Raw genomic sequence first — 15,729 nt, 5'->3', positions numbered from 1 at the left:
GCCATGATTGGCAGGTTTAGGAGAGGTAGTAATAACACAGGTATACAGGCCAGGTAATCACAGTCAAGTGTAGGTCAGGTTATGTTAGCCAATTATAAGCCATGATTGGCAGGTTTAGGAGAGGTAGTAATAGCCTGTGCGTAGGAATAGCATTTTTTGTTTGGTATCCTCAAAGAGGTCTCCATTTTCAAAGGTTGATCTATTAAATATTTAAAGTTTCTTGTTGTCTTTCTTGGAATGTAAGAGAGTCTGGTCATTTCCAGTTTCCAATACAGCTTATTATGACCGTTTTACTTGAGTAGTGGAATGGTTCATCTCTTGCATTTTATAATATCGCCAGCATGGCATTCCATACTTCTTCAGGCAATTCTAGTGTTTGTATTGTATATAACTTGTCAGCTGCCTTTTTGTCTAATCAGTCTTCGAAAGCTTCCCAGTCAGTCAATTTCCAGTTGTAAATGGTGTTATTTCGCTGAAGACTTGATTTGATTAAGAACTTAGTCCACACAGGCACATGCCCTCTCATAGGTGCCTCCTCGGTCCACGCAGGTACATGCCCTCTTATAGGTGCCTCCTCAGTCCACACAGGTACATGCCCTCTCATAGGTGCCTCCTCAGTCCACGCAGGTACATGCCCTCTTATAGGTGCCTCCTCAGTCCAAACAGGTACATGCCCTCTCATAGGTGCCTCCTCAGTCCACGCAGGTACATGCCCTCTCATAGGTGCCTCCTCAGTCCACGCAGGTACATGCCCTCTTATCGGTGCCTCCTTATTCCATATAGGTACATGCTCTCTCATAGGTGCCTCCTTAGTCCACACAGGTACATGCCCTCTCATAGGTGCCTCCTCAGTCCACGCAGGTACATGCCCTCTTATCGGTGCCTCCTTAGTCCATATAGGTACATGCTCTCTCATAGGTACTTCCTTAGTCCACACAGGTACATGCCCTCTCATAGGTGCCTCCTCGGTCCACACAGGTACATGCCCTCTTATAGGTGCCAACTTAGTCAACACAGGTACATGCTCTCTCATAGGTGCCTCCTTAGTCCACGCAGGTACATGCCCTCTTATAGGTGCCTCCTTAGTCCACACAGGTACATGCCCTCTTATAGGTGCCTCCTTAGTCCACACAGGTACATGCCCTCTTATAGGTGCCTCCTTAGTCCACACAGGTACATGCCCTCTCATAGGTGCCTCCTTAGTCTACACAGGTACATGCCCTCTTATAGGTGCCTCCTTAGTCAACATAGGTACATGCCCTTTTATAGGTGCCTCCTTAGTCCACACAGGTACATGCCCTCTCATAGGTGCCTCCTCAGTCCACACAGGTACATGCCCTCTCATAGGTGCCTCCTTAGTCCACACAGGTACATGCCCTCTCATAGGTGCCTCCTCAGTCCACACAGGTACATGCCCTCTCATAGGTGCCTCCTTAGTCTACACAGGTACATGCCCTCTCATAGGTGCCTCCTCGGTCCACGCAGGTACATGCCCTCTCATAGGTGCCTCCTCGGTTCACGCAGGTACATGCCCTCTCATAGGTGCCTCCTTAGTCTACACAGGTACATGCCCTCTTATAGGTGCCTCCTTAGTCCACATAGGTACATGCCCTCTTATAGGTGCTTCCTTAGTCCACACAGGTACATGCCCTCTTATAGGTGCCTCCTTAGTCCACACAGGTACATGCCCTCTTATAGGTGCCTCCTTAGTCCACATAGGTACATGCCCTCTTATAGGTGCTTCCTTAGTCCACACAGGTACATGCCCTCTTATAGGTGCCTCCTTAGTCCACACAGGTACATGCCCTCTTATCGGTGCCTCCTTAGTCCACACAGGTACATGCTCTCTCATAGGTGCCTCCTCGGTCCACGCAGGTACATGCCCTCTTATAGGTGCCTCCTCAGTCCACACAGGTACATGCCCTCTCATAGGTGCCTCCTCAGTCCACGCAGGTACATGCCCTCTTATAGGTGCCTCCTCAGTCCAAACAGGTACATGCCCTCTCATAGGTGCCTCCTTAGTCGACACAGGTACATGCCCTTTTATAGGTGCCTCCTTAGTCCACATAGGTACATGCCCTCTTATAGGTGCCTCCTTAGTCCACACAGATACATGCCCTCTTATAGGTGCCTCCTTAGTCCACACAGGTACATGTCCTCTCAGAGGTGCCTCCTTAGTCTACACAGGCACATGCCCTCTTATAGGTGCCTCCTTAGTCCACATAGGTACATGCCCTCTTATATGTGCCTCCTTAGTCCACACAGGTACATGCCCTCTTATAGGTGCCTCCTTAGTCCACACAGGTACATGCCCTCTCATAGGTGCCTCCTTAGTCTACACAGGTACATGCCCTCTTATAGGTGCCTCCTTAGTCCACATAGGTACATGCCCTCTTATAGGTGCTTCCTTAGTCCACACAGGTACATGCCCTCTTATAGGTGCCTCCTTAGTCCACACAGGTACATGCCCTCTTATAGGTGCCTCCTTAGTCCACATAGGTACATGCCCTCTTATAGGTGCTTCCTTAGTCCACACAGGTACATGCCCTCTTATAGGTGCCTCCTTAGTCCACACAGGTACATGCCCTCTTATAGGTGCCTCCTTAGTCCACACAGGTACATGCCCTCTCATAGGTGCCTCCTCAGTCCACACAGGTACATGCCCTTTTGTCGGTGCCTCCTTAGTCCACACAGGTACATGCTCTCTCATAGGTGCCTCCTTAGTCCACACAGGTACATGCCTTCTCATAGGTACCTCTTCAGTCCACGCAGGTTCATGCCCTCTCATAGGTGCCTCCTTAGTCCACACAGGTACATGCCCTCCCATAGGTGCCTCCTTAGTCCACACAGGTACATGCCCTCTAATAGGTGCCCCCTTAGTTCACACAGGTATATGCCCTCTAATAGATGCCTGTTAATAGCTCTGTTTCATCATCTACTATGGTATTTCATTATCTACTTCATCATCATCTTACTTTATCATCTACATCTCTCACCACTACCCATGCGCAAACTACATTATTTAATCATCACTAGAGCAACATATAAACTTTCTGTAAACTCTGACTTCAGTATAACATTTTATGGTATACTGGTTACATGAAAAAAAACAGGAAATATTAAAACTAAACAAGCCATACTTTATTGGGATTACCTTGAATAATTGATGGCAACAATAGCTTGACCTGAAAGCGCAGCGTTCAATTAATTTAAGCTGTCAAGTCGGTTGTCTGATTCTTTTCACTTATCACGGTAATCGACGTTAGTTCGGTAATCACGGGATCACAACAGAATCGTAAATGTGACAATAATGTAACAGATATGATACCCTGAGGGTAAGCTTAGCTAGCATTTGTCCCATTTTACTTTGCCAGCACAAGAAGGTATAACATACCATGTAGCGCTACCTATTCAGAAATAGTAACCCTAAAAACCAAACAGAAAGTGATTTTTAAAATATTATTATAAAACTTTTAGGCACTACTCGTTTTCTAACAAGTTATATTAATATTATTGTTATTATTACATCAAGTAACTGTAAACTGCAAATTAACCAAATTTCATCAGAAAATTACAATAATTCTCAAATTAGCGAAAGGCAGGGACATTTAGCTGTTAATTACAATATTAATTAAGATATTAAATGTATTAAAAGTATATCAAATTAAGATATGTAGGCCTACTTTTCATACCGTTTTTTCTGTCATTTTGCGATTAATTTTTATTATCAAAATGTCCATAGATTGGCATTGCCATCGACAGAGCATCGCAACTAGCGTTATGCCGATAGTTTAATACCAATATCATATTAGGCGACTACCGTGTTGCATAGAAGTAGTAGCAAAAGCAGATAGCATAATCGAGAAACACCTAAACACCGGAGACATACACAATATTACAATGCATATGACACCTAATGCATTAGAGGACCAGCAATAAAGACAGTCATCATATATTCATCTACAACCAGCTTAGAAACCTCCTGTGAAAGAGCCCATGAGGAAAAGGACATCAATTAACATGCCAGGAAACCATTAAAAGATATCAGACCTGTACCAGACACAACCAAGACAATCGGAGTTAGTCATCATTTCCAATCATTATACTCTCATAACTTATACTCTCAGAATTAAGACAAGTTCACTCAATTGCTAACCCTCTGCAGCATAAAGAACAGAACCTGATTGCCTAAACACCTTCTCACAGGCTAACAGAGAACAGCTATAAAAGAGAATAGCTCCAATGACTCAAGCTCTGTCTGTCTACCCGGTCAATCCATCTATTTCTGGGTTGCTGAGGCTCCCTCCGCCTGCTGAGGTGCACTCCTCTGCCTCTAGAGCCTCTCTCTCTCTCTCTCTCTTCCCCTGCCTCTGAAGCCTCTATTCTTTTTCTACCTAATGAGCCTCTTTCGCCATCATCAGCTGATCCTCTTCTACTTCCCCTATCTCAACTACCAAGCCTCCACATACAAGGATTGCCATGACTTTCATCTGACTATCGAAACTCACAGCCAAACAAGACCGAGCGAGCAAATATGGACGCCTGTTCAAGTAAGGGTGTATTTTTTATTATCCATTTTAACCTTTTGTCATTAATATTATTGTTTAGAATTTGGTTAGTTGTGTATTTTTATTGTTGAACTTATAAAATAAAGAATTAACTTTTACTGGTAAATATTAGTACCGCTTACGACAGCTTAACACCTGCACCTCTACCTGAACCAGTAATAATCAAATTAGTTCCCACATGACAAAGCAAAGGTTCACAAAACTGAACATAGTCAAAATAGAATGAAATGAAAAGCAAATTCAACACTGATGTTGTGTGTGGATTCGGATAAGTTATGCATAACATAATTTCTCCATATTTACCCATAACAACTAAATGCCCAGCGTTGCACGGCTCATATAAAGTTTCTTGCACAGAAAATTTAGTTCTATTCAACGTATACAACATTTACCATTGTAACTTTCAAATGAAGGTGTTCGTTTTTATGTTTGTATCTAGCCAAAACATAATTCAAATATTTAAAAGCGCAAGGCAGAGCTAAAACAGATTGTTTAAAAACATGTCTTACTTCTTATGCTACGCATTCGTTCAAAATTCAAAACAGTTTATAAACAGTAGCAGGTAATGTAGTAGCCATTGGCTAGGTTTCTCTCCCTAATTTGAGTAATTTAAGCTAGCAATTTAAGGTCATCTAGATCTTTACTATAATAAGAGCCGTTTCCGTCTGAAACCAGCGTTAGGCAAAAAGACTACAACTTTTTTAGGATTCAAGCCTATATATTTGGCAGATGCACGGATGTGAAGCCAGGCGCTCTACCATCAAGCCATGATTTGGAATAATTGTGTGTTTAATCATTACAAGGCCATAATCGCATATTTGGGCATATTTTTCTTTTGCATCATTAACGATTGGCAGGTCTAATAAGTATTACAATTATGCCATAGTATGGCATGATGGCCTAATGGTTAGCTGTCTGTCTATAAAACTGGGGTTTCTTAGTTCAATATCAGTGCGAAGTGATTTGATTTGTGATTTGAAGTGATTCTTTGTACATATTTTATCACTATAACTGGACAGGCAGACTACAGACAAACGCTCATTTATATATAGATAGATCATGCATACCTCTGTTTCAGAACCGATCAACTATCTTTCAAAAAATTGCATGGCAAAATGTCTGTCAACAATTTGATCTTACTATCAAATTCATAGCCCAAATCATTTAAAAAAAATCAGATTATTGCATTTGTCTCAAGCAAATAAAATGAAAACTGATTCAAATTGCTACAGATTTAGTTTTTAAATATTCAAATAACCAGATTTAGACACAGCTTCAGTAAATACTAATTGAATTCATGTGGTTATCATATTTAACCTAGTACTTAGCCTTAATTAAAATCCTGCATGCTTTCTATTAGGTTGATACCTACTTACTCTCTATTAAAGTACATGTAGTATATATCATTGTTCTATAAAATACATATTCCTATTAAAACAGCACACTCTCTATTAAATAGCTCTAACTCTGTATCAGAATAGTACATGCTCTCCATTAGAAGTATACACACGCTCTATTAGAACTAGAAGTATACACACGCTCTATTAGAAATATACACACGCTCTATTAGACATATACACACGCTCTATTGAAACATTATATATTCTAAATTAAAATAGCACATACTCTCAATTTGTCGCATCTTTTAAATTAGCAAGTCCTTCGCTAAAATAGTACATATTCATTAAAATGTAAAAACTTGCAAAGCCCTAGATTGTTTAAAAATCTATGCCTGCAGTTCTTATCGAAACAGTAGTTACCTGAATCCATACTATCTTTCATCGAGTACTAATCGGGTTTGTATATCTAACGACTGTGCAAAGGATAGCAGAATATGCTGAAATAGGGACCTGCATATTCCAATAGTTTTTATTTTCAATACAGTACTATATCGAACTCTTCATACAAAAGTGCATAAAATAGATGCAGCTACCAAAAGAGTGAAAAGTGTGACAAATGAAAATTCAATTTAAACAAAAATAATGATGTAACTTTATAGAAACAAAAGTAAGAAAATAAACATGCTCTATGCATACAAAGTGGAAGAAAATTAAGGAAATCCTAGAGGCAAAGAAGAGATAACTTCCAAATATGAGTATTTCTATAGCTGTGCACTACAAGAGACCAACTGGAACAGTAAAATAAGTAATAAACTGACAAGTAAGCGAATATAATAATACTTGTATCATATTAGATTTGCAGCAAAATACATAATGCAAGAAAAAGCAGCAATAGTTCTGCATAAATTGGTCCGGACCTGAATGTAAGATTTGTTAGTCAAAAGGTAGTTATGAGATTTAACTAACCTAACAAATGTACAGATTACGGATGGTTAGTGATGTACTCAACAGAATTCTCTAGATTTAAAATATGGAAAGGAAAGAATTTCATTACAACAGTTTAACTTCAACTCTTCGAATTCATGAACTTCTCTAGGATTATAAACTATGGAAGGTGGCTCTAACAGAGCAAGACAGGAAAGCTCATTCTACTGATTCATCTACACTCAAAGGCTAGAAGTGTACACTAATAGATAATAATAGCTAAGTACATGTATATGTCAGGTGATGATAGGCAGGTATAGGATGGGCCGTGATAGCCAGGTATAATAGGATGGGCCATAATAGCTTTGTACAGACCAGGTAAGTATAGGTCAGGTTATAATAGCCAAGAATAGGCCATGATTGGCAGGTTTAGGAGAGGTAGTAATAACACAGGTACAAGCCAGGTAATCACAGCCAAGTATAGATCAGGTTATAGTAGCCAAGTATAGGCCATGATTGGCAGGTTTAGGAGAGGTAGGAATAACCGTGTGTAGGTCATGTAGCGATAGTCAAGTATAGATTAGGTCACGACAGCCAGGTAAATGTTAAGCTACGATTGTTTGCATATGCAAAATAATATAAGCCATATCTAGACCATGTCAAAACAGCCAGGTCAAGGTCTGGTAGTAATAGCCAGGTATAGGTCAGGTAGTGATAGCCAATTGAAGGTCAGGTAGAATAGCTAGGTATAGGTCAGGTAGTGATAGCCAGGTGTAGGTCAAGTAGTAATATCCAGGTATAGGTCAGGTAGTGATAGCTAGGTGTAGGTCAGGTAGTAATATCCAGATAGTTAGATTGGAAGCAGCCTCAAGGAGTTTGTAAGGATGCTCATCTAGTAAGACTTGTACTGAAAATCCCCGCCATTCAGCTGTTCCAGTTTACTTTGCTCATCGCTATAGTCATCGTCATTGTACGATTCATACGAATCATTATTATAGCTGCTTTCATCTCTACGTCTATGCGCATGATGCTGCTGATAGTGATCACCTCCAGGCCCTGGCATATCACGGCTGAGATAATCCCGCAGTACTGTATGCAAGTACTTGTACTGATGCTAAAACACATAATCAGCGTATCACAACTGCTTTTGTTTAGTTGGCTTGTCGACAGCAAGACATAAGCTACAAATAATCAGAGGTTTGAAAAAAGACTGAAGCAGTTGGTTTAAAGTCTGGCTCAAACAGATTTAGTAATAAATAAATTGCTAACTAAATTTATTTGGTAATAAATTTAAGCATTATGCTTTTATCGCTTCTATGAAGCTGTAAAGGCATAATAGCTTCATAGAACAATAGCTTCTATGAAGGTATACTAAACTTGATTAGCATCCATAAATGTGTCGAGGTCCGCAGGTAGCAGTGATTTATTAACTTGAACCAATTTATGCTTAGGGTGCAGTCGGGATTCTCTGTGTATACTCATACCCCAAAAACTTTGAAAACAAATGTCCCTGAATACAGAATAATCAAATGGAGTTATTTACTGCTTTCAGTGAAATGCAATCAACTAAATAATGTATAATGTACAACTAAAATATTGGATAATGATTACTTTATCCAATAAAACACTTCAGCACACAACAAATGATGCATTTCTTATAAGCATTTGATTACCGCAGCCTAGAAATATTAAATGATTTATAAATATCTCAGGTGAAAGTTTTTATTGATACACGGCTACGCGCACATCTATCTACTGTAAACAGAGGAAAAACAAATCAGTTATTGCGGACTAACCAAGGAAAAGACTACTGTAATTCTCCTACAAATGTGAACCCCCAAAAAAACCTGAGCACCTCAGGCGTACCCCAACCTGTATATCTACTCTTATGAAACCTGAGAGCTCCTTTAGCTTCCCCAGCAATAAGTTCAAGGCTCCACTTATAAACATATCATTCTATTTGCCACTAGGGTTACCCTCTGTTGATTTATATTACTATGCAGAAAAAGCAGAGCATTGAACACTGAAGATTTGTCGTATTTAAGCGTTAATGTAAAGAGTCAAACCTTAGAAACCAGAGCATCCTTTTTCCGATGCTTGATTTCCTTTACGGTAAGGAATATGTTTACGTGACCTTCGGCGTCCATTTTTTCGCAGATGAAGGAAACGGCTGGAAACACGGCACTATGCGTGGCTCCATTAAGGCAGTGGACAACTACGGGGCTGGAACAAGATTGGTTGTGGGTAGCAATAACAGACCTCTTCCACTCATCTACCTCTTCCTGCAAATGTAATGAGACTAGGTTATCATAAGGTTACTATGAACACTATAATAGTTCAACCATTGGCATAACCTAATTGTTTTTGTTTCTATCTCACCCTGAAATCAATACTCTATACAACCTGACCAAGGTTATGATAATCACTCAAGTGCAACTACCAGACAACTCCAAAAGACTATATATTTGTAAACAGCAGGAAACAACTGCCTCAGTTACAGACTGAAATTACGCTGGCCGTTATGTAGATTGTAGAGTTTAAATCAAAGAAAAGTCTCATCTCAATTCGGAGCGTGGCCAGTGTCTAGAGAAGCTATCCACTGTGATTACTCTGAACACATCACTTACGAGACCCTTAAAGCAAGCATGCGTAATCAGTGTGCTGAAGTAATATGATCTTACAATGACTTCCGAGTAGCTACAAGAGAGATTATCTCTTATGGATTATCTAATCTACCGTATTAACCTGTAAAATTGTGATTCAAGGCTCTCAATAGATTTACATTCTATGCATTGTCCTGGTATGCTCACAAGCCTTTTAATTACAGCTACTTGACCATATAAAGTTCTCTGATTGTTGTCGAGTATAGCATCTTCAGAAGTTAATTTAATAGTGGTGCCAAAATTTTAATTTAGTTAGCCTTACGTCTAATGTTACAGAATGCTTCACCTAATTGACCGACACCAGGTTTGTGTTTTCTGAAAAAGAGTTAAAAAATTAATGATCTAACTGGAACTGTCTACGCTAGCTTCAGAGCAAGTTTTTAGTGGTGCAGTGAGTGCTAAGTACAGAGTAAGAGTTGTCATATGCCAAAATATTAACAGTGATGTGATGAGCCTCAAATATTTCGGTGCATCTAAATGCTAAAAGTCTGGATTATTCAGTTTCATAGCTAGGAGCGCCTGAACTTTTCATACCAGTCCACAGCCCTAAGCAGCATATTGCAAAACATATATATGAATGTTAAGTCAGTAGCATTGCCCATATAATGGCAGCCTTAGGATAACAACATAACAAGGAATCTAGGTAAAACAAAGGCGCAAATTAATCACAAATGTAAACCAACGATTATTTTAGTACCTCTATCAGTACTTGATTAACAATTAGTGGCATTTTTAGCATGTTCAACTTCAGGCGGTTTCACTGACCTGGTGCTTACAAATAACTGGTTAATAAAAGACCAACTGATCATAGACTAGATCTCTTGTACGAAAAGGCGTTTTGGAACTGAGGCTAACAAATGTCTCAAGCGCTGATATACCACTAATTGAACAATAGAGCGATCAGTTTTATTCAAACATCTTCATGGTTGGCAAACACTTGCTTTCTTTTGCTACGAACTAGACCATATTAGTGAATATCGCAGCGTTGCTCAAAGAGAGACAACTCCAAGAATAACGTCAGTATACAGCCAGGAACAGGTCAGTCAGCTTGGCGGATTTTGCTAAAACCACTTATTGCTCAGGTTAAAATAAACTTGGAAAATATTTAGCGAATCCACTTACCATTAGCCTGAGCATATGCCTGCCAGACTTGGGTGGTTTAGGGCGATTGAGTAGGAACCAGTCAAGTACCTGGAACTGTTTCACGTGTCTACTGGGCTCAGAGGGTTGAAGTCTGTTTGTCACAATCATCTCCCTCGTCGCACAGACATCCGTAATCTGCTGAGTGCAGCAGAGCTGCACATCAAACTCTCCATACCTGCCGACACATAGGAAATACCAATAGTTGAATTTCCTTTCTGCAGTTTCTGAACATTCTAAGCGCAGAGTGGGCCAGATATGCAGCATCGGTTTTATATGATAAAAGGTAAAAAGATCTTTGCATATGAATCTATTAAAAATAATACCTTGTAATGTACATTTTGAAAACTGAAAATACATTCTGCAAAAAGCTTGCTAATTACTTGCTATGCTTGGTAATTGCAGCACCCATGCTTGCTAGTTACTTGCTATGCTTGGTAATTGCAGCACCCATGCTTGCTAGTTACTTGCTATGCTTGGTAATTGCAGCACCCATGCTTGCTAGTTACTTGCTATGCTTGGTAATTGCAGCACCCATGCATGCTAATTACTTTCTATGCTTGCTAATTTCAGCACATATTCTTGCTAGTTACAAGACCTATGCTTGCTAGTTATAACACTTATGCTTGCAAAAGCGAGAACTTTATAACGCCTGCCAATATTCAATATATTCCATAATCGCCTTGTTCTTGGCAAACTGATATACGGAAAACTATAAAAACTGGAGATTAGAAAGTTGGCAACCAAAATTGCGATTGAGAAAATTTCACTGAGAAACTAAAGAGAAAATATGTTGCACTCACAATAATAAACCCAGTAACACACATAAAAATCACCAATCCAGTAACCCTGAACAACCATACTTACATCAGCTTTGAAAGGTGACCAATAACAGGCAACTTACGACTTGTACACTTGATTACTGTCAGCGAGGCCAAGCTGCTGAAGGTCAGGCCAGTACTCGGCGCAAGTGTCTTCCTGAAGGTCAATACCATCCATCATGACTATAGTAGAGACCCCTTGTTCATAAACCATCCTCCAAAAGTCTACTACCGTCTCCTGTCATAACATGGAATACAGGCTATTCGCACTGCCTGAAGCTTCAATTATTTATATCGCAAATGTCTAAGAAAAAACCACCATGATTATCAATAAAACATTAATTTTGCATTAGGTTATTATTATATTACAAATGTTATTATATATTATATTAGGTTATTATTATATTACAAATGTTATTATATATTATATTAGGTTATTATTATATTACAAATGTTATTATATATTATATTAGGTTATTATTATATTACAAATGTTATTATATATTATATTAGGTTATTATTATATTACAAATGTTATTATATATTATATTAGGTTATTATTATATTACAAATGTTATTATATATTATATTAGGTTATTATTATATTACAAATGTTATTATATATTATATTAGGTTATTATTATATTACAAATGTTATTATATATTATATTAGGTTATTATTATATTACAAATGTTATTATATATTATATTAGGTTATTATTATATTACAAATGTTATTATATATTATATTAGGTTATTATTATATTACAAATGTTATTATATATTATATTAGGTTATTATTATATTACAAATGTTATTATATATTATATTAGGTTATTATTATATTACAAATGTTATTATATATTATATTAGGTTATTATTATATTACAAATGTTAAGAGCTCTTTTAATGATTTCTGCCTGCATGCAGCGACCTTGACCTGAACCAGACCAGCAACGATGAAAGCGTAAAAACTGATACCAACACATAAGTAGTTTCAGTGTGGACTTAATCAGAATTCATCCCAGAAAAGGTTACAGATAATACATCCTTCTAGTTCTTACTATCTGACTACCTATGAGAGAATGGTGCAAAATATGGAGTGATTGAGAAACCGTACAAGATGTGACATGGAGTAGACTTTGACCTCTACTCACATTAAGGGGTGTCTGAGTGATAATGAAGGCATTAGACTGGTGGTAGCCATCCAAGTAGACAGCGTTGATGTAATCACTAGTGCCATGCTCTAGGGATAGCTTGACTCTATACAGATCTGTAGGCAAGATGTTCACATCATCACTGTAAAGAGGAAGAAAAGTGAACAACCTAGCAATACTCAACCAGTTTTGTTTTGTGACTTGCTCAGCCATAGTAGTCATTAGTTCTAATGAGTCCATAGTAGTCACTAGTTCTCATGGGTCCATAAGTAGTCACTAGTTCTCATGAGTCCATAAGTAGTCACTAGTTCTCATGAGTTCATAATAGTCACTAGTTCTCATGAGTCCATAAGTAGTCACTAGTTCTCAAGAGTTCATAATAGTCACTAGTTCTCATGAGTCCATAGTAGTCACTAGTTCTCATAAGTCCATAATAGTTACTAGTTCTCATGGGTCCATAATAGTCACTAGTTCTCATGGGTCCATAATAGTCACTAGTTTTCATGAGTCCATAGTAGTTACTAGTTTTCATAAGTCCATAGTGGTCACTAGTTCTCATGGGACCATAGTAGTTACTAGTTCTCATGAGTCCATAATAGTCACTAGTTCTCATGAGTCCATAAGTAGTCACTAGTTCCCATTAAACAAACCTTCAGTGGATAAAAAATAAGTACACATGGAGGACCTATTAACACACTCTCATTTTTTCAACTGAGACTTAAACTCTCATTTCTTCACCAATCTGCACGATGTCGTGTCATGGCAACGTGCAGATTGACTATGATTGTACCACTTTGAATAACAAATCACAGCCATGCAGACTTTCAATGAACTCACATGTGTAGCTTGGGAAATACTATAACAAGTTACATCTTAAATCATGGTGCTCTATTACGCAATAGACTGAGCTCTTTATGCATCTAAGAAATAGTTTTGTGTGTACTTTTGTTGGTGCATCCTCCAACACTACTTACTGCAACCATAGACATAGAGTTATGATACTCATATCAAACCATAGACATGGAGCTGCTATGATACACATACCTGTAACGATTTTTGAACCTGTTGGGTTCGAGCAAGGCAGCTGTGAGGTCATCTTTAGTTTGGTTGGGGGTAAACTTGTTCAGTCTCTTCATCTCCTCAGCAAAATACCTTTGACCTAACAGAACGGGATGTAACTACAGCTTGGAAGTGGAGGACATTAACCAGGAAGTTGTCAGCTGACTGACTAGACAGCAATTTGAGTGGTTACAGATAGACCAGTGAGCAAAACAATTTCTTACCTGACTTATAACTCGCTTTAGAAAGAAGTCGAAACTTGCTTTTGATACCCCGTGATAGAATTTTATCTCCACCCAAGAGATACTCGAACAGGCAATCATAGATGTAAAGATACTACAATAGAATGGATGATAGTTGTCATCAGATCTCAGTCTATTTAGCAATATTGACTATGTCTTTTCAATCACTCTGCTTGTGTAAACCAGTTTGATCAGCTGGTCAAGAGTTGTTTTCTCTTGTTGTAAGGTAAGTTGCTAAGCTAGTGATTGGTTAAGATTGATTCAAACCATTAGTGAATCTGAAGGAAACCGATGAACATCTTGCATGCCTATCTTGCAAATACGGATGCAAGATATATGATAAAAAATTTAAATTTTTAGTTTCGCAAAACTTTTTCATCTCATTTGACCAGTGTTAATCCTGACAGTGTGTGGATATCTAATGGGACCCAGTCTTTATGTCAAATAAACTCAATGTCAGCTTAGATGAAATGTATGTAACACCTACTACTGTTCAAATCATAAGGAGTATTCAGTACCACCTTGATATCACTAAGCTAATATCTCTTAAAGCATTCGAGTTATTTTAATGTTTGTGAGATGTCGCAGCAGCCACACTTTCCTTTACGGCTATAAAGAAATGATGCTGATAAACAACATAATCTAATATCTTAACATACAGCTCCCTCTGTAGAGCGAGTAAGAGCGAAATAAGAAATGAGAACAGGGCCCATACCTGTTTCTGAGTTCTGACAAGGAAAGAGCGCGACTCCCTAAGATGACTGACAACACGAAACACGTTGACATTGTTTCCATTTGCATCTGCTTCAGCTATAAGGTAGTCAAGCGCAATGAAGAATCCTGTAGTGCTGCTGCCTGTGGACCAGGAACAGACTCATTTTAGGAGAGATAAAAGACCACTGCCAAACAAACTGGAATGTAAACAGCTTCTCGTTTACATTCAAGATTGTTTTAAATTTTAGATAAGTATCACTAATTGTGATACATTTTGCACGGAAATGTCCTGTTTTGATAGAAGCAAACACATGAAGTACAAACACATCCCTAATTATGAACAGTTGGCTATAGCATACTAGTAAATATAACCTATACAAACCTGTGCCACAATGTACAACGAGAGGACTTGTCTTCTCAACGGAACGAATAGCTAGTCTGAAGTCAAGGATTGGAAATGTAGTATGTGGTACCCCATGAGCAGGCCAACCGGTGTAGTGGTACTGAACAATGTCTCTGCAAATGTGCCAGAGATCACAAGGTGAACAAATGCGACATAGTCGATTTCCATTGAACTATTGTTTCCAACTAGATATAATGATTGAAATGGTATAAGGCAGCCAATAAAGTTGGAAGAAGGCAACTCCTCTTAAATGGGGCACCACGGGAAGTGGATAAATACTAGCCAGGTCAAGCCTGCCAAATGCTTGCAGAGGACCCAACCCTCCCAGAGCAGTGTAAAACTTTGATAGATTCTAGATAACGCATTTTAGTTTTTCAATACATAGCCTAAGAGTTGCGAGTTCACTAAATTTTAAAAAACAAAGAGATGTGTATGTCATGTGGTATAAAAATAACATATTTTTATGCATGTGAACACAACTTAAAACAAGGGCCTCTCAACCAAACAAAGGCCCAGCAGGATGGCTCATTAAACGAACTGAAACGTGATACATGTTCTCTTCTATCACCAATTTATAACTGGCTTGATCTAACTTTTATTAATAAAAATTATTAGAATTCAAGGAAGGAAGGGCTTTCTCTGGTGAATCTACTGATTTAATTAAGGGTCTATTTATTTGAGCATTAAAAAACAACTCT

The 15,729-nt window shown here is 38.5% G+C and overlaps 3 protein-coding genes across 3 annotated transcripts in view; all 3 read right to left on the bottom strand.

The window, feature by feature from the left end:
- Positions 1–415: 415 nt before the first annotated feature.
- LOC137400908 (putative protein CRIPAK) lies at positions 416–1,189 on the bottom strand. Its single transcript, XM_068087249.1, has one exon. It carries the CDS (start codon positions 1,187–1,189, stop codon positions 416–418), a length of 774 nt encoding a protein of 257 aa, XP_067943350.1.
- A 15-nt stretch (positions 1,190–1,204) lies between these two features.
- LOC137400907 (uncharacterized) lies at positions 1,205–2,827 on the bottom strand. Its single transcript, XM_068087247.1, has 3 exons — positions 2,348–2,827; positions 1,568–2,179; positions 1,205–1,438 (listed from the first exon to the last, which is right to left on the bottom strand). The coding sequence occupies exons 1-3, from the start codon at positions 2,825–2,827 to the stop codon at positions 1,205–1,207; spliced, it is 1,326 nt and encodes a 441-aa protein (XP_067943348.1).
- Positions 2,828–7,724: 4,897 nt separating this feature from the next.
- LOC137400906 (receptor-type tyrosine-protein phosphatase mu-like) overlaps positions 7,725–15,729 on the bottom strand; it is a 47,922-nt gene continuing 39,917 nt past the window's right edge. Inside the window, exons 13-21 of the mRNA XM_068087246.1 lie at positions 15,011–15,144; positions 14,630–14,769; positions 13,897–14,008; positions 13,658–13,772; positions 12,614–12,755; positions 11,540–11,694; positions 10,618–10,813; positions 8,899–9,114; positions 7,725–7,946 (exon numbers count right to left, since the gene is read on the bottom strand). Coding sequence (XP_067943347.1) covers positions 7,725–7,946; positions 8,899–9,114; positions 10,618–10,813; positions 11,540–11,694; positions 12,614–12,755; positions 13,658–13,772; positions 13,897–14,008; positions 14,630–14,769; positions 15,011–15,144 — 1,432 coding nt within the window. The remainder of the gene's footprint in view (positions 7,947–8,898; positions 9,115–10,617; positions 10,814–11,539; positions 11,695–12,613; positions 12,756–13,657; positions 13,773–13,896; positions 14,009–14,629; positions 14,770–15,010; positions 15,145–15,729) is intronic.

This window comes from Watersipora subatra, chromosome 7 (assembly GCF_963576615.1).
Source record: "Watersipora subatra chromosome 7, tzWatSuba1.1, whole genome shotgun sequence".
Classification (NCBI taxonomy): Eukaryota; Metazoa; Bryozoa; class Gymnolaemata; order Cheilostomatida; family Watersiporidae; genus Watersipora; species Watersipora subatra.
Note: the sequence above shows the minus strand (reverse complement) of the source record. Positions and strands in the feature narration are given on the sequence as shown.

What these genes read in the sequence shown, in the direction of transcription:
- LOC137400908 (XM_068087249.1), bottom strand. Translation starts at nt 1,189, where the DNA reads ATGAGAGGGCATGTACCTGTGTGGACTAAGGAGGCACCTATAAGAGGG.
- LOC137400907 (XM_068087247.1), bottom strand. Translation starts at nt 2,827, where the DNA reads ATGGGAGGGCATGTACCTGTGTGGACTAAGGAGGCACCTATGAGAGGG. An exon ending in AGGCACCTATAAGAGGGCAT is followed by an intron (nt 2,180 to 2,347) that starts GTACCTGTGTAG and finishes GTGCCTGTGTAG; the next exon opens with ACTAAGGAGGCACCTCTGAG. An exon ending in AGGCACCTATAAGAGGGCAT is followed by an intron (nt 1,439 to 1,567) that starts GTACCTGTGTAG and finishes GTACCTGTGTAG; the next exon opens with ACTAAGGAGGCACCTATGAG.